Source organism: Mycteria americana, chromosome 1, assembly GCF_035582795.1.
Source record: "Mycteria americana isolate JAX WOST 10 ecotype Jacksonville Zoo and Gardens chromosome 1, USCA_MyAme_1.0, whole genome shotgun sequence".
NCBI classification, from domain to species: domain Eukaryota; kingdom Metazoa; phylum Chordata; class Aves; order Ciconiiformes; family Ciconiidae; genus Mycteria; species Mycteria americana.
Window position 1 is genome coordinate 214,016,891 of NC_134365.1, and position 25,392 is coordinate 214,042,282.

The 25,392-nt window shown below is 37.0% G+C and overlaps 1 protein-coding gene across 2 annotated transcripts in view; it reads right to left on the bottom strand.

The window, feature by feature from the left end:
- TMEM135 (transmembrane protein 135) overlaps positions 1-25,392 on the bottom strand; it is a 189,022-nt gene that overhangs the window by 86,440 nt on the left and 77,190 nt on the right. For both annotated transcript variants that reach the window (XM_075491147.1, XM_075491148.1), the window contains exon 5: positions 24,292-24,357. In XM_075491147.1, coding sequence (XP_075347262.1) covers positions 24,292-24,357 — 66 coding nt within the window. The remainder of the gene's footprint in view (positions 1-24,291; positions 24,358-25,392) is intronic.

Here is a 25,392-nt window from a genome sequence, read left to right on the forward strand (position 1 = left end):
TCACTCATATCTCTTCCAGTCTAAACCACACAGCCCTCAAGTACTGTAACTTCTAGTCAAGTGCAATGACTCTACAAAGACTTTTCCTGATACAGAGAAAAACTGAAGGAAAGCACATAATGAAATCACTCAACACACTGAACTATGTAAAACGACTTAACACGAACATCTTCAAATACAACACCAAAGAGCTCAACCAATTTCTTTATGCTTTCCAGAACACATCTGTTGTCCTTTTGAACCCTCTCATTAAGTATTGCTCTGAAGCATAAAGACACCAAGCTTTATCTAGTGAAGATTACAGGGCTCCACACATCACTCTTTCAGGAAACATAATTTGATTCTATATCTTCTGCATGTACTGCCCACAAATGGTGCAGAAGACCAAGTGATTTGGTTATGTCCCAGCAATTAAAGGCCCTTTTGATTACAGGATAGGCACTTTGAAAGCAGTACAGCAAAAGGTGAAATGCACCCATAGCTGGTCATGAAATATTTGCTCCATTACACTGACTCAAGTTTTCCAAATTGCCACTGAGAAATTCTGAATTTCCCAAAGCGAGGTCTGTGAACAGATGAGCTGCCAACTAATGAAGTTTGAATGAACTAATGGCATTCAAAATGGGATTATACTGAGAAAATACTATTTAAACTTCAAAGACAATGGATGATTATAATATAAATGAAAGCAACCAAACGTCCTTGGGTACCGGGATGACCAGCTGAAAACACCTTCTCCTTTCTCAGGTACCCCTAGACAGTCTCTGCAAAAACAGTACTAGGAACAAATTGTGGGGCCAGTCCCCTACTCCACCAAAATATGTTGTCTTGATGTTAGTTGTACTCAACAGCACAAACGAGCTATGAGAACATCTAACTGCAGTGCAACCAATGCTAGAATCCTCTCTTTCCAATCATAAATTTAGCACTTTTATATCATTAACACTGAAAACAAGAGCTAAACAAAATGTCACAGCTCACTATGCTATTACATCAATGGGTTAACAAATTCAAGTCCAGAAAAATTTAAACTCAAGGTAAAATTTCTTTCCTGCAAATTGCAGCAATGTAATGGAAATTAAACTGCTTTTAGTTTAAATCCTGTTATCACTGGAAACTTTTTAAAAAGAACTCAGCAGTTCTGGCATAAATATATTTCTGGCCTGTTTCCTCAACAATCTCAAAAGACTTTCCCGTAAAACAGCTTAAATGTACATCCTACTCTGTAAAAATGCCAGAGTGCATAATATCAGGGTATCCATCACATATAGATGATGTGATTTTTAGTTTCTCAATAGGGCATGTAAGAATAAATCAATCAACCAAAAAAGGATCCCAGCAAATCTTAGTGAAAGTATCCTGAAACGAAAACTTCTTTCTGCTAACTTAATAACAAAGACACCTGAGATAAAGAAGACATTATAGATTATCTCATCAAATTTCATTATTCCATATTTAAGGAAATGTTTTCACAAATACTCCTGAAATCTTTGAGTAATCTGTTGTATCACAATTTCCAGGTATTTCAGGGATTTTAGTCATTTCTCTGAAATCCAAGGAATTAACAAAAGGATTTCATCTTTATTTTCTTTCCTTAATAGCAACCACAACAACCCACCACCGCCCAGCACCACAACCACCTGCACTTATGTTTGCACAGGCGAAGGGCTATCACAGTGAGTCCAAGAACTCCTTATTTTCCATCAGCCAGCAAGAGCTGATCATCAGAGTATGAGCAAAGTCAGTAAGCCTATCCTAAGTTGTAAGATTATAAAAAAGCTGAAGAAAGAGAGTTTTGTTGTTGCTGTTGTTTGTATTGTCTTTTCAGAATATCTTGCCTGTTTTGCTACCTTCTAGCACTGTTACAAGTATTATTAAATTACTTCTTAGCACCAGCTGGTGGACACAGAAAAACGTTTGAGCTTACAATCACCCATAGCTACACATCACTTCCTACTTTGCAAAAGGTATTTCCAGCCAAGAGTCACCTCTTCTTTTTGGAACCCAGAAGAAAATATTTGGTATTCCCTCCATGGGCTCTCTCAGTCATTAATGACTAAAATTAGTTTTAGTTGGACTTTGTTGGACCAATTTCCTTTTCACACTCTCCAAGTTCAGGTGGCAGTTAAACAGAAATAGCTTTGTTAACCCACACCCATTAGAAGTAGTGAAATAAAACATGTGCAAAACATGAAAAAGAAAAACATCAGAGAGAGAAGATCTCCAAGCATGCTTCTTTTCCACGAAGTACTTCAACAATGGAAAACAAAAGCAGGTCGGGAGCAGGAGAATATTCAGGGATTCAAATCTGAGCCTAAAGACAAACCAAACTATGTGCAGCATCCTTGCAGGCTGCTCACAAATCACTGGTCTCTAAATTAAATACAGGAAACAGGAAACACCATGTGACCCCCCCATATTTGTCATTATTTGCACTATTGTCACTATCTGCAAGGTATGGTTGACCTCACACGGACGTTAATGTTCACAGACCGCAGGGAATCATTACAAAAGTGAAAACAAGGGAGGCAAAAGCAGAACCGAGCAGAGCAGGCAGCACATGCCCCAGTATAGCTAAAATTCAGACAAACGGATCAGGTTACACACATTCAAGCAAGTATACAGCACTGTAAAACACAGACTGATAGTTTCAGCTATCAGATTACAGAAAAAACCTTGTAGAAATACAATGCCATTATACACAAAGTTTTAATCTGGACAATACTTTAATAGATTAGTTATGTTACAGATATTTGGCTGAAAGTTTGAAAATAAATATAATAGTGTTGGTGACCAAAAATGAACTATTGTGCTCACCTAACTCTCTTTTTAATAAACACCTTGCAAATAATACTTTAAGATACTTTATTCATACAATCAAAATGATCCTATCACATCGTAACAGATAAAAATAATTTGCATTAGCAGCATTAAAGTTTTTAGCACTTCAGATTATTTACTTGGCATCAATTACAGCCCCCTTTGAGAACAAAAGAAATATTGAAAGAAACTCAACATATTGTTAAGAGGAGTACATAAGACTAGGATATATTCTCTTTGGTGAAAAGATACTGTCAGAAGATACACAAAGGGATTCATGCTGAGAGGAAGCATGAAGTAAAGTAAAAGCACCAGCCATAAACTTTCAGTGGGGGTTTAGAAAACTCCTTCCTTGCCGGCAGTGGGAAGTACTCTACTGATGGGTGCATCCAATTTCTGCAGTGACTAGGGCTTGAGTATTTAAAAGAAAAATGGCTAGTCTTTACTGTTACACAGATATTTTAAATGTAAACCAAGGGGAAAATAACATGCTATTATTTCAGTTCATAAGCTTGTGTCTTTGAGGTGTTTTCTCCTGTCATACTTGATGTGCACCCACATGCTGCATTAGGTCGCTGGGGTTTTTTCTGAACATCAGAACATCGCTTCTTTGAGCAAACTGATATCTTCAGACCAACCACTGTAATTTTCCGTTTCAACTGTAGTAATGACAAAGCTTTCGAGTAGGAGACAGCCTGTTTCACAGAGTGTGGAGCACCAGGTGAGTTCAGAATACACTTGAGGTCGTCCCTTTGCACAACTCACTGTGTTCGCTGTGCTCACATCAGTGAGCAGTTTTGTTCCTCTAATTCATTTGCTTCTGTTACAGGGACAACACAACTTGGACAAAAGTCTGTTCACCATGAGACAAGTTCATAAAGACTCAGTAAAATATATCAACTATTCTGATTCACAGAGTAATCCATTTTGTTCTCCCATTATAAGTTTTTTTCCACATCTACTTACCACATCTACTTTTTTTTTAGACAGGAATATCACCTCCTCACTTTTCTATGCCCTGCCTCCTTATCACTTGCCATAAATCAAATGCTATTGCAGAATTATGCTATTCAACCCCTGGAAAAAGCAAAACTGATAATCAGCATCTTTCCGCATTCCTTCAGAAATAACTGAGCAGAGCAGTGCACAACCAGAAGCTATTCATCAGATGAGATGGATCACACAGAAGTAGACTAATAACAGCATAGCTCTTATAAAACACTGAAGGAGGCAACAGCAAAAGGTTGACAGGGAAGCAGAAAAGGAGTTCAGTTCTTCTGGAAATTATAAAAGAGGGTGTTTTGGTAGGGTTTGGTCTTTGTATAAATTGGCTACTCCCTAGCCTGAGAGTGACATGAAAGATGCATTTCCTGAAGCAAAAGGGAAAAAGGAAATAATGACGAAGATGTTGATGGAGATTATATGGAAAAGTTAAACATGTTGAGTTATTTTAAGTTAAGAAAAAATATGAGGAATCCAGGAGAGAAAAAATATTACAAGAGGGAAGAGGTAATTTTAGTTTAATTTTTTTAAAATGTGTTAGAAAGAAAGTTAGAGTACAACTTTAAGAGGAAAAGCAGTAAAACTGATTTAAACCCTCTAAATTGCAGCCAGAATGATCACAGAGGAATTGAAAAAAGACCCGTTAGATCCAAAGAAAATGTCTGAATGGCTTATTTACAATTAAGTAAAAACACAGGTTACCTGAAGAATAATAATTCACTAGTACAACTTACAAAAAAAAAGAAACAAAATGGCAAGAACAGTTTTACCACTGTCCCATGATCAGTGGAGCTGGTCAGTTCTGGGCTAGTCATCAGTCTACTCACTGATATTTAGGAATAATTAAACCTGTCAGGACAAGGAAGAGGAATAAATTAGTACACCATTAAAAGTCCTTTTCAACCCTAATTACAAGCTGCCTTGCTTTTGTCAAAAAAAGTAACATGTGTTAGGGGTTTTCTGTTGCTTCCTTTGTGTTAAAGAGCTTTAGTTTAAATTGCAAAAATAAGAAACTAAAGTGAGCCTTGTACAGGGTCCTTAACTTGGCATCCATGTACAAATATCGTAACATCAAAGCGATTCTCAGATTGCTTCCAGAACTTCTGGCAGTGTTTCATACTATCTGAAGAACACCTACTTCACTACTGGGGCAATGAAACGCTGCTTCAAACACTGACCAATATTGTGACACATTACCAAGGGAGAAGCACATATAAAAATACTGTTTTGGGGGAAAAGCACAGGCCATTATTACCATTTGGCTTCTTAAAACAAAAACCAAACTCACAACACAGACATACCACAATAAAACAGAATGAGGGCTTAATACTAGCCGATTTAATATAAGAAGCATATATGAATCTGACCTGCAGTCCCTATGCTTTTAAGCAGAAATAAATCCAAGACACAAAATAGCCAAGATTAAGCAACTAAAAAATAAAAAAGAAATACCTCAGAATTTAATCCTGTTATCTTCTGGTTTGTTTTGAAAATGTGTCTTCTATTCGAAAGCTTTGATATAAAGTTTAGGAGCCTTCTCAGGACTTACCTATAATAAGTATTGAATCTCTAGCAAAGATTTTTTTCCTTCCAATTAAAAAAAAAAATGTTTGCACTAGAGAGGTTTTCATAAATAAAAAGACAGTCTTACATAATTGGATATAAATTCTTGGATATTCTGAAAGGCTGTAACTTTGCCAATTCTATAGAAAAAATGGATAAATGGATACATAAAATAAAACTTTCAAATATTTTCTCTCCCCCAAATATAGCACTGTTTTTATCTGCTTGTTAGGTCACCTGAGCAGAAACTACTTTAGAATCATGGAAAACATGACAAATCAGGTCTTATCTTCAAAGGTCGTGGTAGGAAAACCCAAAGGAATTTCAAACCCCTGAGATATCAAAGAATTTAATTATGAAGTGATTTACTACAGTATTTTGATACCGTAATCTGCCTATAATACAGGAATAGCTCAAAGAAAAATTCAAGCAACCCTGGCTCATTAGTATATCTTCAAATGTTTAATACATATATTTTCAAATGTTTACTATAATGCCAGATAAGAACACCAGAAATAGAAACGCAATTCTTTTTTTAAGAGATCTTTAATACAATTCCTTAAGCTAAGGGAATTAATATAGACAAATCTGAACTCCCATCTATACTGGGAATGACTGAATTAGGTATTCCAGCAATAAGAGCAGCTTTGTCTAATTTTAGCTCTCCTAAAATCCCTACTTAGGGAAACTTTCACATTCAGCACTGTGGGACTAGAGACATCTTAATAGCAGACAACACACAAATTACGTTGTAACTTACAGACAGCCTTTCCCATAGTCTTCTCCTGACCAGATGGTTAGATTAGTCCAAAGAGTCCCCCTTCAACAGGCTGGCCCAGTCTTCCCAGTACCACTCCAGCAAGGCTTGCACTCTCCAACCACATCCCTCTGCGCATAGCTCTCACTTTGGGGATAAAGCTATAGAAGCGCAAACCTGATGGGCTGTTTCTACTCATTATAAGAAAAGACTTTGGTCTTGATAGCACCTTAAAAAAAACAACCGTTGAAATACCGGATAAAACAAAAATGGGGAGGGAAGAAGATGCAAAGACACCCTGGGGCAATGCGCACTGAGCTTCTGTGAGCAAGGGATGGGGACTGCATGGTTACAAGTCTCTGCCTGGCCACTTAACAGAGACACAGCAGGACTTTGTCACACTAAGGGCTACAAGCACATGTCTTTGCGCAACCACTTGGAAGAACAAAACACATCCCAAGGGAAAAAAACTTAGAAATGTCTTATTTGATGGCCCTTATATGGCCCATACTGAAAGGAAGGGCAGTAACGTGGCATCTCCGAAGTGACAAGTGCTGGTATGGCGTGAGCAGAGTGAGCACTTGGGCTCAGAAGATATTAAGACATGTTAAAACTATACCAAAGCATGGATTACGCCAAGTGTTAGGTGGCATGCAAAGGGCTAGTTGCAGGATCCTCCCTGCTCTAGCAGTGGGGATGAACACCCACTCCACACCCAGCCCACGATCACTCGTCAGAGAAGACAGCAAAGAGGACAGCCCTAGCTGCCACGCTGCCTGCTCACGCCTGGTCATGACACCTTAATGTCTTATGGGCACGTCAGGCAAATTGAGAAGGAATCAAATGGGAGTTGATCAATTCTGACCCCTTTTATCCAGCTTCTCTAAAATTCTCCATAACTTTCAAATGCACAAACTGTTCTCTCTGCTTCAGACAAAAGCACAGCATTTGAAATGTTAAACAGCTGTCACTTTTCATTCCAGAAACAGTAATGTAACCTCAAACTATAATTTTGTTTGCATAAAAATGCCTTGGGGTGAGTGACTGAGGGAGGAACCTTTTTTTAGCCAGTTATTTGTCACTATGTCCATTGTTGAGCAGCACTTTAATAGCTGTTGTAGTAAAATCTTGTACTGATATTTTAATATATGCTAGGGCAAAACTTATCCCAAAGCTTTTATTAGAGTCAATAAAAATAAATCTCTCTACAGTGTATTTTAGGATAAATTACCTTTTTTTTTTTTTTTCTGCGTTAACTGATCGATTGCCATATAAACCATCTGTGCAATGTTAGCAAAGTACTAATGAGTAATATTTTACAGTATCGTGTAGTTCATCTCAAGTGACACTGCATTTAATACAGTTCCACCAAGCTGATGAATACAATTTACCATAATGGTGTATTTCTGTCTTTTGTGTACACAGTTTCATTACTTATAACAATATTTCCCATATTACTGTCACTTTAAAATAATCAAAATATTTAGTGAACCTCAATGCTAAATGCTATTTCTAGAAATTGCATACACTTGAATTGAAATAATTTATATTGGGAGATTAAGTTATGAAAAAATACTAATTCAAGGCAGTTTCACAAGTACAGTTAACTGTTGGAAGGACATGCTTTGTAAAATAGACATTTAATGTCTCACACTGAAATTATTTCTTGATAACCACTGCCTCTACCAGGCCATATTGTTTATCAGCTGCTGCTTTTTTTCTATTCAAGATGAAACAAGAGAATGAACTTTAAGATCTTCAGTGGCTACCACGAACATAGAAACAGATATCAATCGTTCTTTCCTTTACACATCATCATTACCACTCAAATAAAAAGTAAGTGAAGGACACTTTAATTCTGATAAACAGTTCCAGGGTCACATTTGATTACATAAGGGTTCTGAGTTTCAGCAACTTAAGAGCTTTTTCTTTTAAAAAGAAAAGATGTTTAATTAAACATATGTGCACACTTCCAAATGTCTGGAATTCCAAGCACTTTTCTCATGACTGGAAAATTGTACCCACTCACAGTCTCTTGCACACAGTCCTTGCAAAGTAAAACTGAGTTCAAGGGCGTGCAGATGGCACATGGAAATTTTATTTGTCTACGTTTTTCTCCTGAATTTACACAAAGTCCAATGAGCTGTAATGAATGCCACTAGAGAAGAGTACATTGTGTACAAAACACGGTTACTGAAAAGAAATATTTCCACATCTGCCTCTGTTCAGTTCCATTCTGCACACACAATAAAATGACACAGCTCAGAGCAAAGAAAATTCAGAGAAGTAAATTAAAAATTACTGTTGAACTCTTCGTATAAACAAGTTAACAGATTTAAAAATCCAACACATGCATGGAAGTCAAAGTACCTGTCTTAGAGAATTATAAAACCAGAGAGGAACTTTGTAAAGAACCCAGTTCATCTCTATCTATATTACAAACACTTCAGTAAATACACAAAAGGAGGCAGCAATGCTGTCAATGTAATCCCCATAGAACACCAGCCTTTTCTTCTACGGAGTGAAGCTTAGCTTCCAAACGCCAGTGAAATTCAAGAAGTAGACAAAGCGGTATGATTCATCTTACATCCCAACAATATTATTAGTCACTAAATTTGTAACATGAAGTTTACAGGGCAGCCTGAGCATTACCTTATCACTGGATGGTTGCAAAGAACGGAGATTGCTAAGCCACTGGGACCCAGCACCACTGGAACCTAAAACTGCAGTATACCAGTTGGGTTATCAAGACCAGTGCTCTTTCACTGCAGGTAACCCCATTAATTAGTTTATGATAAGAATTAAGTACAGCTATTGCACGACCTACTGCAAAATAAACAGTGGCATTTTGCCCTTATAGTTGAAGAGATAAAAAGTTTATTTTTCACTTTTACTTGTATGACTCCAAATTAGTCGCTTATCTATCCAAGCCTCATGTGGAGATGTTAATACTACACTTTTTTCCAGCCTTTTTTCAAGTTTATTTAGGTAGTTAACTGTTTAGAGCAGGAATCATCCCTTATTAAGTTCACATGGCTCTTGACACATGTTGCTGGTGCAACTGTAATTCAGGTCTCTGAGTGCATGTGTCTTTCATTACTTCATCACGTGGTGGGTTTTGCAAAAGACCTCAGCCTCCTTCATGAAAGGAGGTGAATCAAGATTGCATAGCGAAGAACGCTCATCTGAGGGGCACCAGCCTCATTTGCTTTAGAAAATTTCAGCCTGAGCAGTTCAAAGTGAAAATATATGCCATTGAAAATAGGCGTAGAAAGGCATAAAAAAACCTACTCTTCTTCATTATAATAAGAAATACCCCAGATACACCACAGATGGTAAATATAAGCCAGGGGTGGTAAATAAAAGGCTAAGACAGTGCTCATTCCAATGAGTCTTTCCCTGCTCTGATCTAAAAAAAAAAAAACCCCACCAAAAAAAAAAAAAACCAAACCCCCAAAACAAACAAAAACAAATAAATAAATTTAAGTACATGCTTAAATTATTATTTCCCATCTAGCAAAATGTTTAAGTCACCTATTTGGTTAAATACCATTGAAATCAAGGGGACATATACACATACTTAAATTCGCTCCCTACAGAGCAAAGCACTAGAGCATGTGCTAAACGTGCCTTGGGGAATTAGTGCCTCATGCTGCACGCTCTTGCAAATATTTAGGCACATGTTTAGTTTCGTTACCATTAATATTTCCATTGATAAACACGTCCATAGCTGTTAGCAGGAACAAGATTTTGAGCCCTACTGAGAAGGCGATTATATTGAACGAATTACAACTGCAATATTAGTTCTCTTTGTAAATGAAAATGGCACAAATTAATGTGAGATTTATCTATATGAAGAGGTAAGAGTAAGGGAGTCAAAACCTTTAAGGGGAAAAATGTACTACAAAAGTAAAGCAAATTATTGTCACAGCTGACAACCAGAAAAGTCAATTTTCTTTGCTCAACTTCCACATTTTTTTCTGAACTCCCTGTACTTCAACATGGTATATAAATCGGTAACACCACAGTATTTGTATTTTTAATCCTGCATACTTAATGAACAGTTTTCCCTTTTACTGCAATCGGAACCCCCATATAGGAAAATATAAGCCAATTGATGCCATATGTCCCTCCGAATTGTTATTCCAGATGTATTCCTTGGAGTCACAGAATTGAAGTTCCTGTTTCCTTTAAATAACACATTCCTAAAAACTCAGATGAAGCAATTTTGAGCATAAAGTAGTTTGTTAATATTATTAATTTTTTTTTTTAATATTCCGTTCCTTCACCATTTTTTCCTATAACCTGAGTACAAAATAAAGAAGCAACTTACCTATGACATATTAAATTGTCAAGAATCACAAATGCACTTAGCTTTAGCTTTTAGCCTGAGATTTCTCTGGCCAGAATGATGACCTTACACTTACACAGGCATTTGAGAACTAATTTTTAGGTTTTAATTTCCATTAGCACAGAATAACTGCACCCATACAGTGAAGCAGTTGGATTTGATCAGAACACTTCTTTTAAAGAAGCTGCAAATTTTCACTATCTTTCTCTTTAGCCTGTAACAAAGAAAGAAATAACAATGCACAATTTTTGTGGGAATATTTGCTTAAGTGAAGGTTAACAGTGCTAAGCACTGCTAACAGAAAATCAGACACAGGGAAGGGAGTTTCAGCAATAGCTTTCCCACATTGCCCTGCCAACAACCTCAACCTTGTTGGGCCATTTTCTCCAAGAGCTAGAAGTAATTAAGTTTCATTGCTAAATCAGTCTTGAGCCTGTCTTGAGCAGAAAAATCACTTACGCTTAATTGTATGTGGTGATGTGGTGAGCAGCCTATTAGGCAGACTGCAGATACCAGTTTATTTTTTTTTCAGCTCTGCAGGATACTTAAAAATGAAAGGTCATTATTTTACCCAGACAGTCACTTGAATACTACATATTTCTTACAGAAAACAGTGCTACTTCAAAAAAGGCTCATTATTTGAGTTTATGTTACATAGTTATACTAAATATTATTTTGAGGGTTGTTGAGTTTAAAAACATAAGTTTCTGAAATTTAGAAACAATGAAACTGGATATTTATTCTACTATAAACATAAATATTTAATAATTATTATAATTTTATCAATTATAGTGCAAATATTTAAAAATAAGTACATATAAAAAGAAAAAACTAAACTGCCCATCATTTTTAATACAGAAAGATGCATATATATATATATATATATATATATGCATAGTCATACACACACATCTGAATGCATGCACATGTCCAGAGGAATGCTCTCCATGACCTTAAGAAACTCTGCATACTGTTTGTTAATCAGAACCACATATTTTTCACCTGATTCCATCAACAAAGAATTAGTTTCCATAAAATTGTAACCGACAGGAACAGATTGGTTTCATGGTTCAGAGTGGGAGAATTTTTCCAACAGTTCATTCACGCTAACATTCCTGCTGCTGGCAGACCAGATCTTCACCTATCGTAGCCATCTAACACTAAGATACTAGTCAAGAAAAACAATATAACTCTGAGAAGACAGCAATTTAATATTGTAAAAATATTACAATAAGTTATTACAATAAACCAATGCAGGCAGTTACTACAGAACTTGAACAATATAAAGTTCCGTTAACACCCACTATTGCTGATCCTTAAAGTACCCACAATGCTCACACTTGAGCACTGAGCAATGGCATTTGGCTTTTTCCGTAACAAAAACTTGCTTTACATTTGTAGAGCTACTTAAATGTCTGAGGCTAGACTGCTCTCCTAAACATATTATCTAGGTATAGGGTTGGCCTCCCAGAGCAAACTCATAGAAGTTCTTTAAAAGAAGGAAGAAGATCAAAGATTTTTAAGTATGAACTGATTTCAGTGTGGTACTGCAGTGTGGTACCAGACTTATGGAGTCCATAAAATCTAGTTGTTCTCACCCAATGAGGATCATGATTTATCATATGATGGAGATGCTCCACAGTCTCTTCCCTCCCACCACCAATTAATATTACAGCAGAGATACTACACTCTGTTTTGGGTATCAGTTCCCAATTCTAGTAATCAACCTCCCTATAAATTTGAGAAAACAAACAGTATTTTCTCACATCTTCATTTCTTGGAAGGCATACTAAAATCCTTAGCCTTTATAAACTGGAATTGCTTGCCTTAGGTAGTGTCTTTTGATTTTTTCCACAGCTTAAAAAAAGTTTATATAGGGATTATTTAAATTTTAAATTTTGTATAATATTAATCAAACATATGCCCAATAAAAGTGTCATTATCCTAGTTTTACACATACAGAAAAATACACAGCAAAGTTTGAAAATTTAGCTCTTTAAACACAAACAGAAGCCCACAGAATCACAGAACGGTTGGGGCCAGAAGGGACCTCTGAAGGTCATCTCGTCCAACCCCTCTCCTCAACCAGGGCACCTAGAGCTGGCTGCCCGGACCATGTCCAGATAGCTTTTGAATATCTCCAAGGATGGAGACTATACAACCTCTCTAGGCAACCTGGGCCAGTGCTTGGTCACCCTCACAGGAAAAAAGTATTTCCTGATGTTCAGGACAGCACCTCCTGTGTTTCAGTTTGTGCCCATTGCCTCCGGTCCTGTCACTGGCCAGACACCACTGAAGACAGTCTAGCTCCATCTTCTTTGCACCCTCCCTTCAGGTATTTATATACATTTATAAGATTCCCCCCACCCCGAGCCTTCTCTTCTCTAGGCCGAACAGTCCCAGCTCTCCCAGCCTTTCCTCACAGGAGCAATGCTCCAGTCCCTTTATCATCTTTTGTGGACCTTCGTTGCACTCCCTCCAGGATGTCCATGTTTCTCTTGTACTGAGGAGCCCAGAACTGGACCCAGCACTCCAGGTGTGGCCTCACCAGTGCTGAGTAGAGGGAAAGTATCACCTCCTTCGCCCTGCTGGCAATACTTTGTCTAATGCAGCCCAGGACACTATTAGCCTTCTTTGCAGCAAGTGCTCATGCAGCTGGCTCATGTTCAACTCTGTGTCCACCAGAACCCCTGGGTCCTCTTCTGCCAAGCTGCTTTCCCACTGCATGGCCCCAGCATATGTTGGTGCCTGGGGCTGTCCTACACCAGCTGCAGGACTCCGCACTTCTTGAACTTCATGAGGTTCCTGTCAACTCATTTCTCCATCCTGGCAATGTCCCTCTGGATGACAGCACAACTCTCTGTTGTATCAGCCAATCCTCCCAGTTTGGTGTCATCAGCAAGCTTGCAGAGGGTACACTCTGCCCCATCATCCAGATCATTAATGAAGATGTTGAACAGGATCAGACCCAGTATTGACTGCTGGGGTACACTGCTAATTACTGGCTTCCAACTAAACTTTGTGCCACTGATCATTACCTTTTGGGCCTGGCTGTTCAGCCAGTTTTCAACCCATCTCACTGCTCATCCAGCCCATACTTCAACTGCTTGAGTATGAGTATCTTATGGGAGAAATATTAGTTATTACTACTTATTTCATTCATTCTGTTCATCTCCCTCCCCTTCTTTCATTTTTTCACTTCTTATCAGTTCACCAGCTACAATCTAAAATTACTCATTAATAAGGAAATACAAACTATTATTTGTATTATTTTCACCAAACTTTGAACATCAAAAAGGAAACAGAAAGAGCTTTCTCGCTGCCTGTAGCATATTCATCCTCTTTTTAGAAACCCCAAATAATGCATTTCAAATTGCATTTAGGTTTATGCAATCTGCTTATATACAGGACAATTAAAAGTTATTAAAGATGACTACTTTTTTGTTTGTGCATGATCAAAGATATTTTAACAAGACTAACATATGGATAAGGAGCATAAAATAACTTGAATTGGAACAGCAGAACAAATGAAAACATTAAAAGTGGCTGGACAAGAAGAAATACAGTGATTTCCTTTTATCTCCAGTCACTTGACCAGAGGAAAAAGGCTATGATGCGAAGTCCAAAATTGATCTCAACTCCTCAGTGACTGCAATCTATCTTGGTATTTGCTTCTTGTCAAACTGATTTTTCCCATCAACTGGGCTTTCAAGAATGGTCACGAGCCACTCCTACATCTGCCACAGAAATGAGAGGACATTATTTAAATAATAACTGAATTCAATGATAATTCTAAAGAGCAAGCAGGAAACACTGACAATCCCTTTAACATGATTTTTACATTTGCATCGTTTTCCTAAAGGAATATTAAATTTCATTTGTTGGAAATCATTGAATGTAAATAACATTTACACTAAAGTTAACTATTCCTTCTTCAAAGTGATTCCACATACAGTATAAGCAATGAGTTTGTTGACATGCATAGATTTCTATTGTAAAGTGTTAAGAGAAGATGACAATGCATTCATACATCAGCGAGACTATTATTCCAGCAACTTGAGTCAAACAACTTGCACGGAAACTAAAGATCAGTTGAGTATTTGCTTTAATTACATCTTTAGCATGTATTTAGCATTCTTAAATGCATCCAGGAATGTGAACAAATTCTTAGCTTTATCAGTTTAAATAGCTTTTTACAGTTGCCTATTTCTTCAACTATATGAATGCATTAACATAACATTAGCATCAACAATACCAAAGTGAGAAAGAAGCATTATTCAAGTACCAACCTCCTGTAATACCTACTCTGCCTTTCCTCCTGTATAGAAGCAAAATTCTCCCTACAGATTATCTTTGCTCTAGCAGAACAATGGAGTTGCCAGACCCTGTCTTTGGGGGCAGGTGTTAAGTATAAAGCAAGATGACTTTTCCATTCCAAGGCCATGACATACAAGACCACAATTTGAATAGTTATTAAACAAATGCTTTCAGGTTACAGAAATGTCTGTATTTGAAATGACAATCACTAACTACGTTTTTTAATGAGAAAGAAATTAAGAAGAACAATTACCTTAAGAAAACAATCTCATATACTTCCCACTACCATATTTCTTAACCACCCAAAGCCATGTTAAACCAAAAACTAGATTGGGAAGTAAATACATTTCCTCACATTTAGTTTTGTTGCCATAATTTTACATTGTCTGCATTTGCCATGCACTCACCGTTTTGCTGATGAAAAAGAATAAGAAATCTGGAATATACAGGCAAGGTATTACAAAGAAAATAGGTTCAAATTCATTTAAAATAGCCAAATCCTTCCTTACTTTACTCCTTGTCAAAAACCTCTTGGTGGAAGATACCTGGCAAATACTCCTGAGCATAATTCAATTTACTTTTTAGCCCTGTGTTTCACTTCACAAAGGGGAGGTTATGATTATCCTAAGATAAATATATACCATCAGCCCGCATTTAAAAAATTACTTTATAATAAAAATAATGCATAGCATGATATGTCAAACGCTTAAGTACTAAATCCCATTGTTCCACTCTATGAAAAATAGACAGACTATACTTTCCATACATTAAAAGAAAAATACAAAGCATGAATCACCTAGATATGATTTCACTTCTGTTTTGAAAGTTAAGTCCTTTAAGTTTCCAAACTTGTGTTTTATCTTTCTTCAGTGGTTACTCTCCATATTCTGGAACATGGAGCCAGTACCCTATTTTCATATCTTTCTACCTCAAATTTGCACCATACACTATTCCTACAGCATATTCATTTTCCATGTTCCCTAACCTACGAATCCCACTACTCCACTTTGAAATTATTTGGAGTAGGTCAATATTTTTTTTAAGGTTCATGATGATTTTTAGTAAGAAACTAAATATCCTCAGGCAAATTGCATATTAAAAGAGCAGAAAAGCTCTTCACATTCAACTCAGGTTTTGAGACAAACTTACTTTCCTCTTTGTGACTAAAAATTAATTAAAAACCTATAAACCACATAAAATGGATAATCCAGGGCAAGCTAGACAAATAACAACGTCACACAACTGAAAACATGTCAAAAACATCACTCGAACACTGTACACTGGAACACCTCAAAGGTAATCTGGTGGTTTTCTTCCCCAGGGATCAATGGCATTCTCTCTCTCTCTCTCCCCAATCAAGCTTTAGTTTTCACTGCATTTAATCAGAAGAATTATTTACTTTTGACTTACTTGCAGATAATATAGATAAGGTATGCCAGTCTTCAGCAATTAAATTACCTTTGAACTGTTACCCATTGTGACCTGCCAGAAGGATTTTCCAGATACCAGTACTATTTTTAAATACTTCTGACACATATCCCAAACCGAAACCTTAAGTAGGTAGACTATAAAACAGTTCTATTCTTATGGATAAGTTTTATCCATTTGCTGGATAAAAGAATTTACAAGAATTTATAAAAGACAGGCTCAATACTACTTCTGAAAAAGATTTCACTAAATAGAAAGCTGTGACTATATATGCCTATAATTTAAAGGGGGTTTTTTAGTTGATGCTTCAGAACACTGAGCTAGGATACTTTCTTTTTTTAAAATACACATTTTTTTGAAAAAGCTAAAATTAAAAGTACAGATTATTCTCTTGGGTACAGAGAGAGGAGAGACCTCCCTTTAGAGGAAAAGGGACCCAGACCTGCCTGCAAGCAACTCCTTCCTTTTAGTTTTGCAAATGCTTTTCAAAAATAAAAGGGTAATGATAAGATAAATTAATACTGAAACCTACCGGCACTTTGGATCTTACACCACATATTCAGAAAATATGGTTTGGTTAAATTAAATTGATGCTGTTTTGCAAGATATTAAATTTAAAAAATACACATTTTTCTGTGTACTAGCAACCCTTAACCAGGAGGGAAGAAAAACACAGGATAAGATCCAAGAGACTGACAATCCTACTTTGAAGGCAGAAAAAGCCCAAGAGTGTTATGACATGGCCTTACAAAAATTTAAGTTTCATTGTACCAAACCATATTTATTCTGTAATGTCAAACATGGTTTGCTAGGAAGCATTATCATTTCAGTGAGAACAAACGAGGCTCATTTTGACCAACAGCGCTGCTTTTTAAATGTGTCCTTAGCTAAAGACAGAAGGCTTAAAAAGTAGAGAGCCTTCAGGACCATAACTACAGTGTCTCTACTGCTGTAAGATTTATGTAAATCTGAGAAAACATCTTTCCTCACATATTAACATGATAGTAACAAAGTATTCAAGACAAAAGCATGGAAACCAGAGATGTTGGGGTAGCCTGTGAGAGCAGAACTTTTGAACCCCAGACAATAAAGACATCTTTGTGATAGGAAGGCTCGAGGGCGAGGGGATCAGATGTCTGCTATCCCATTGCCAATCGGTTCCAAAAGGGCCTGTAAGCGATTAGGCCTGGTATGCCCCCGAGCTGAAATCACAGGAAACAGCATGCCCACAGCAATTTTATTTCAATGCAAATTAATCTCACATGATTCACCGTACTTCTTCAGACATAAAATGTTATCGTTTATGAAGTCTTCCTGTGTTTTATGTATTACAAATGAAAGCTGGCCAAAAGTACAAGCAGAAATATCATTGTGACAAACCCTAAAATTTAAAAATCAAATGTAGAATTCAGTAATTTCTAGAATAAACCCCTTTATATAGAAAAGAGAGCATCATTTAAATGAGCACTCTGTTCCATGTCACCTTTACAGCACACAACCGAATATGATTGAGGTGTCCTAAGATCTCTTTCTAACTGCTCCAATGGCAGCTAAAATTAGAAAGTCCTTTCTCATGGAAAAAAAATTATTACAGTTATTGCTATTAATTAAAAAATTTATTGTCTGCATGACTTAAATCCACAGCTGAGTTTCCAGGACTCTGCACTGCACTCTGCTATGACACAGTGGACAGGGAAGAAGAAAGAGGGCAAGGAAGCTTGAGCTAGCAGTAATGTCATTTTAACATTGTCCCCTTCTTTCCTATGTTGAAATTATTTCTTAAAATCAACACATGGTAAAATTTCACAGTTAGAAAGAACCTAAAGATATATATATATGCATGCATACATTTATGCATACGTATAGTTTAAGGAGACAAAATTGTTTCAGAAATGTAACTTCAGTGACTACTGAATTTTGTAATCTAGTATTTACCATTTAGTGCAATCCACAAATGCAAGACATGAACGCTTGCACAATTTCTTCAGCTTTTTATAACATTTTAAAATTTATTACTTACTTTAATAGCATTATTCTAAAATATATAGGAACAATCCCTCATATAACAAAGTAGCCCATGGTTTTGATTTCTAATACTCTGTTGAACAAGAATTGTCAAAACAAGCATTTTATCACAAAAACATAAGAATTGCTCATTTGGAAATAATTGCATTGCTGTTACTAAGCTCCTTCCTATTCGGGCCAAAACAAACTGATGTTATCTTGAGAGTTGTTCCAGTGCTTGTTTTAAAACCTGAACCCAAGTCACACAGTTGGTGCTTGGACCATGTCACCTTACATCTGTCACAACTGCAAACAGTAAAGTAGAGGATAAAGTCTGTGGAACTAATAGAAGAACTGCTGCATGAAGAAGGGCAACGAAGCTGGTGAAGGGTCTGGAGCACAACTCTGATGAGGAGCGGCTGAGGGAGCTGGGGTTGTTTAGCCTGGAGAAAAGGAGGCTCAGGGGAGACCTTATCGCTCTCTACAACTACCTGAAAGGAGGGTGTAGAGAGGTGGGGGTTGGTCTCTTCTCCCAAGTAATAAGCCATAGGACAAGAGGAAATGGCCTCAAGTTGCGCCAGGGGAGGTTTAGATTGGATATTAGGAAAAATTTCTTCCCCAAAAGGGTTGTCAAGCTTTGGAAGAAGCTGCCCAGGGAAGTAGTTAAGTCACCATCCCTGGAGGTATTTAAAAGACGTGGCGATGTGGTGCTTAGGGACATGGTTTAGTGGTGGACTTGGCAGTGGTAGGTTAACAGTTGGACTTGATGATCTTAAGGGTCTTTTCCAACCTAAACGATTCTATGATTCTATGAAGAAGTATTTTGTATCACCATTTCCACTTTTGTGTGTTTACTTGTAAAAATATAAAATAAATTGCATCTTAGAGATCCTTACTAGTCCCCTTAACTTTTAGCTAAAAACTTAATCACGAGTGTATCACCAGTATATGCTATGAATACAAAATACACAGAAATTACTTTTTACAGTTATCTGGCCTAAATTCATAAAGCTTTGCACTTCACATTATTCACCTTACAGAAAACACACAGAATGAAAATTTAATTCTGAAACCTATTAAACATAGCTTTAAACAAAAGCAAAGACATGTCTTCTCCCAACAAAGTACACTTTCAAGCATGAGTATCTACTGCCATAGCAATGCATATCATTACATGTATTACACCATAAGGCCATAAGCCATTTTAGGCTAGAAAGTACAATAATTACTTATATTTTTATATCCATTAATACTTCCAATTTTGTTGACAACAGTATTTTTATAACTAAGAATGCTCCAGCCTCATCATCTGTGAGGGCACTGGTTTGACAACTCCCCTTAAGCTGCACTGCTGCTGTATCTCCAAGGCAGAAGACACACATATATGGGTGGGCATTTGTTGAACTTCGCCCATTTTTCCAAACAGACAATATAACTGCTAATTCTCAAAGGAACCAGGAGTCAGGAACAGCAAATAGACATAAACTCCAGTTGGAGCTTGGTCATTAACTCACCTGGAAATGAACTAAATAGGCTGAGAAGGAGAGACAAGACACACCTCCGCCTGTTTTTTATAGTGTAATATTCATCAGAGCCTTAGACAGCTTTGGATAGGTGTCTCTTCAGGCATCCCAGCTAAATCCAACCGCTACTATGAACTGAACCTCTCAGAAACTTAAAGAAACAGCTTGGAAATCCCTTTGTATACTTTGTTTTGTTCATTTCATGAACAAAGGCTTTTGTATAACTGAGGGGAAAAAGGAAAAAAAAACAACAAGTATCCTAAATATTTGTTCTATTGTAATGCTACACACTGAAGACTCCATTCCTTTCTTTGAAACCTCTTCAAAATATCTCAGCTGTTGCAGGCATTATAAAATGGAGCTTATCATATAGCCTAAGCTCTTTTTGTGCTCTGACTCTCCTATGCAAGTCTTTCTCTTCTGCAAAATGTTTTTTTCCCGTCTTTGCCATCACAAGACACTACACGAAGATTTTGAAAGTCCCACCATACTAAAGGTTCCCCATATGCCTTAACACTTCAGGCAGAAGAGCACAATCCATGGAGCATGGCCCTTCTCTTCTTCAGTTCTGAGGCAGCAATGGGGTTTTTTCCTGATAGACTTAATGAACTCTAAAGAGACATGCCTGAATTCTTCCACCCAGAAATCCCAGCGTTTTTCAGATGAAAAGAGATTAAGAGAGTTTACAAATTCATAAAGATGTTATAAGAAATGAGTTAACATCCACAGAGCTCATGCACGGCTGATACCAGTTCCAGCTCTCTGGGAATGATGCTTCTACCATTATATCTCTGCTGTCTATGTCAACCTACATATTTCATAGTATTTTTTCCATTAAGGGTTCCACCCTCTCTGTTTATCCTCCTGCTCCTTCTCTGGATGGGCTGTGTGCATTTGTTTCCCTCCTCTACAGATTGAGAACATCAGTCCTGCAAGCTAATTGTCCCAATCAGATCCCTCCTTCTTGTTCAGTACCTCCACATGATGAACAAATCTTATCTGACACACTGAGCAAGTGATATACCAAAACAATGTGAATACAATTGGTCACTTCCAATTAAAATCAGGGAAATTTTCTCTCTCTGTGTATAGTCATCGAACTGAATGTTAGCCTGTGTCAAATGTATTCCATCCTCCTACTATGTATCCAGTGATTTCTCATAGCCACTGCTGCCAACCCTTACTCCTCCTCCAGGCTCTCCCCTAGGGGTTGCGCACAGAACAGCAGAAGCTCCAGGGGATGCAGAACTGGGAAGCATGAACAGTCAACTCTGTAGCACTAGCCTCCTCCTATTCCTCTTCTCACCCTCCTCAGCAGGCAGGCTGTAGTTGCTCTTGTTTCCTCAACTCCATCACTGCTGCCGCATCAGCCAGCACCCATGAAGACAGCAGCTCTGTCTGGAAGAGGCTGGACAGCATGAGGAACAGATGGCAGCAGAACTTAGCCTGCTGCATGAGGAGCAGAAGCAGAAGAAACAGCTGAAGAAGCTCTCTAGGCGGTGTCAGGCCCAGGCACCCTGAATGCAGAGCTCTCAGCTATGTCTATCACCGACTCTGAACCTTGTGACATTAATGAAATGCACCCTAAGACTTCTGTACCCAAGCACAGCCATAGATTTGGCATGATCACTTCTGTTCATACAATTTTTGGATCATTTGGGAACAAGCTAGAAGTGCTAACACAGAAATGAATAAACTCTACAAGGCTCTGCCTCACACTCCACCCCCAAAAACAAAGCAACTGACAGAAATAACTAATTAACATGAAAAACAACATATTGAATCCTGAAAATGAATTATGATTCTGGGTTTGATTCCCTCCCATGGATGCTACTACACTTCAATCCAACCAGGAGCAAGGAAACTGCTGAGAAGATTCTTCAGGAACCTTATGATCTATATCCCACAGTTAAATAATTTTTAGCACTATGTACTCAAATTTGATAACTACTTTTGGCAGTACGCTTCTCTAAACTCTCAACAGTAATTTTACATCCCACATGCAAAAGTCAAAAAACCAGTACAACCTCATTTTTCTATTCCTTCAAGAATAATAAAGGAAAAAATTAAAAATTCTATATGCATAAAGGCTTGATGAGTCCAAATGAATAGGGAAAGGTTGGAAGGAGAAGAAAAGGAATTTCCCACAGACATTTAATCTTATAAATTATAAATCCACCTGGTGATGACAGCTGGATTATAATGGATAGTTTTTCATGCACCCTGTTTTGCCTGTATAGAATAATGTTTGCACATTAATCTGTTCCGCAGTGCAGACAGAATATTGTCATTTTTTTAATTTATGAATTTAAAACAAGTAAGTATTTACACTTTTTTTGCCTTCTAGTATTGAACAGTTTTACCCCCTCTTAAATGTTAAATGGGGTTACATTTTTAAGTACTGCTACAAAAGTTGAACAGCACTTTTGCACATTTGGACTGCTGCCTCCGTAGTTTGGAATTTCCAATAAACAAGTTGCTCTGCTTTGATTTTCACTGCCAAGTTCGCACTTCTCAAACAGAATGCAGCCAACTTTAGCTCATATTCAACTTTTTTTCTGGCTCCCTTTCTACTTACACACTGTGCAAACATTTAGCAATTTCTTGGAAGAGCTAAAAAAAATTTTAATATGACTCTTGATAATTATATGTTTCTTCTGGAAAAATTAATTTCATTTGATTAATGTCATTCCTCATTTTCAGACTAAATAAATTATAATTCCACAATGGAATCTAACAAAAAGATCTTCCTTGAGTCAAAATATTTTTTTCCCCCTGCATGTAGCCTGATAAAAATACAAGAGAGAAAAAAGGTCTTTTTATTTCTCCCACTGCCTTCTTATACAAAAAGCCAACTCTGGACAATTCTTACATGCTTTATCTACAAATTGTCTAGCTTCGCATTAACTGCATTTCCACCGAAGCCTCGGAAGTAGCGTCACAGGACACAGTACGCCAAACTAAAGTTCACCATCATTAAACAGATGCATTTTCACACAGTTCCTTTCTTGCTAGTCATGGCTACATCCTCTCACCACTTATCTTGCTGCTTCTCATCTGGTTCTCTCTAGCCCTTGAGGGGATTTAATTGATAAAAGATCAGAGGGAATATCTGAAGAAAAAAGTGGAACTTTTTCTACCACATCAGTGAGCTGAACTGGCTCAACATAAGATTTATCAGACATAGAAATTACTAATATCGTTCACAACATGTATCATTATGCCTGTAATCATCCCAGTATTTTGCATTGCATGATACAATTAGTTACACTTTAAAAAAATATATCATTTGATTTTTCCATAATTCACACCATTCACTGGGTAACGACAAGGATGGAGATTCCACAAACTCTCTAGGCAACCTGATCATTAAAACACAGAAAATTAAGGACCCTTCACTGAAAAAAATGAAATACAGATAATTTGGAAGGGTTACACATATTCCATAACTAACACTTCTGGAAATTGCATTACAATCTTCTGTAGAAAATAATTAAGAGCGCTACATAAAAGTATAAAGGATCCATATTCAGAAAGGCTAAAACTACAGACAATGGCAGGACAGGAAATCTCAGGTACATTTCAGACACTAATGCAAAGATATATTACTTCATTTCAAAAGAGAAATTAAGGCAACTTCATCAGCATAAGGAACGGTTTACAGCACAGCTGAGATTGTAGGGTAAGTCTAGGTCTAGATTCCAGATTGAATGCTGTGTCTACTACATGAACTTTTCACAAAGTTACCTAAGAATTTGATCAAAATCAGATTGCCATGAAAAAACATTGGAGGTTTCTACGTTTAAAACCCTATGTACTCTAGCATCCAGCTGTGGCAATGCCCAGATCAGCTCTCATTTCCAGTGTCATGACTGACTGTAGTATTTTTAAAATGAAATTCCACCTAAGCATAAATTGTGCCACCTAATATTGGAGACATTTAATCAGCAATGTTCAGAACATTGTTTGCCTGATGTAAAACCACACAAAGAAGGAAGCAAATATTCACCATCAACAGAAGCATGTATGAGCAACATAATATTCAAATATATTTATTCTCTTTAGAATAATTCATGTATTAATACTTCATATACTACCTGAAGTTACTTATTTCTTGAAAGGAACAGACAAAGGATTAAGTAACCTCTCTGCAGCTACCCAATGACAAAGATCAACATCATATGAATTTCTTTAGATTCTACAGTTTTTAACAGAGAAAATCCAGTGAAAAACTGCCTGGTTAAAAGGACACTCTTGTGAGTCACTTCTATTGTAAGGCTAAATTATAATTCAGGCAAAGAGAAAAATAGTGTTTTTTGAAGAATACTTAATATCCCACTGGGCAGGATTTAAATTCTTGTTCTCCTTTAAAAAAAACCTGTAACATAGGTACGCAAGTTATATATAGTCCAGCCCTCTTCACTTACCTGAAGATAATATGTGTCCCAAGAATTTATAAAGCGTTACATTAATAAAACATTATACCACATGGCACGGGGTGGGGGGGAGGATATATTTAAGCTTACTTCTCCATGTCTTAAAGGTGTAATAGCTCCTCTTGCTACTGCCATTCGGAACAAGGTTTCTGTGGCCTGCATCAAACAACACACACACAAATTAGTTATTTAAAAAGCAGACAACCCAGCTCATTAAGACTTCTTTCAACTTTTATACCATTTTTTAAAGTGTCCGCTACTTTTAGCACCCATTTTACAACTGAATCACTTCAGTAAGTTATTTAGAACAGTCTGCACAGGTTAGGCAAAGGTTTATTGCAAGGTGAGAGGTCTATCGAGGATTTTGGTCTCAGCTTAAGTAACCACCTAAACAGTGCGTGGCACCTCCCACAACACTGCAGCAGATACACAAGACTCTTCATTCAGGTCAGAGATGCTCAGCCCCATATAATGGTCTTCCACAGGTTGTCAGGTAAAAGATAGCTATACAGTATTTTACAACTAGTGAAACTAATTAATTTTTAAAGTTGCTGTTTAATATTATACACTTAAATTAACAAGCAAGTATCAAAAAACAAGAATATGATGCAACTCTCTTCATAAAAGCACCTGAGCCCCTCTTAACTCTCAATAATGGTGGCATTACAAAACACAACATTGTCATGTACAAATGACAGGGTACGCAACTTTGGGAAGTCTTTAATTAGGTTAACCTTTAGTTAGGTTGCATAGCTTTCTGTGTTAGCTGTCCCATCCTTTCTTTAATCCAGTGGGACAATCAGCACATACTTCTGACACAAACATAGATTACTGACTCTTAATTCAGGCTATAAGACAAAAAAAAAAAAGCATAGGTTCTGTATCACATTTCTTTCTACAAGCTGGTTGCAAAAAGGCATGAAAAAATTCACTGGTTACATAAAAACATGGATTGGCACATCAGTGTACACAAGAATAGATTTTTTTTAAAGACTTGTTTCCACAGGAAGTAGTGAAGCCAGTTTCAGTTTCAACTGCAATGTTTTTAAATATCTGGTTCCAATAAAAAAAATATTCTAACATTTAAGGATCTATGTTAAAAGTAATTAGCAGGCTGTCTGAAAAAACATTTTAAAAGTCTATAAATAAAAGTAGTTTGCAGTAGCCGATTATCTTTCTAAATAGTGATTT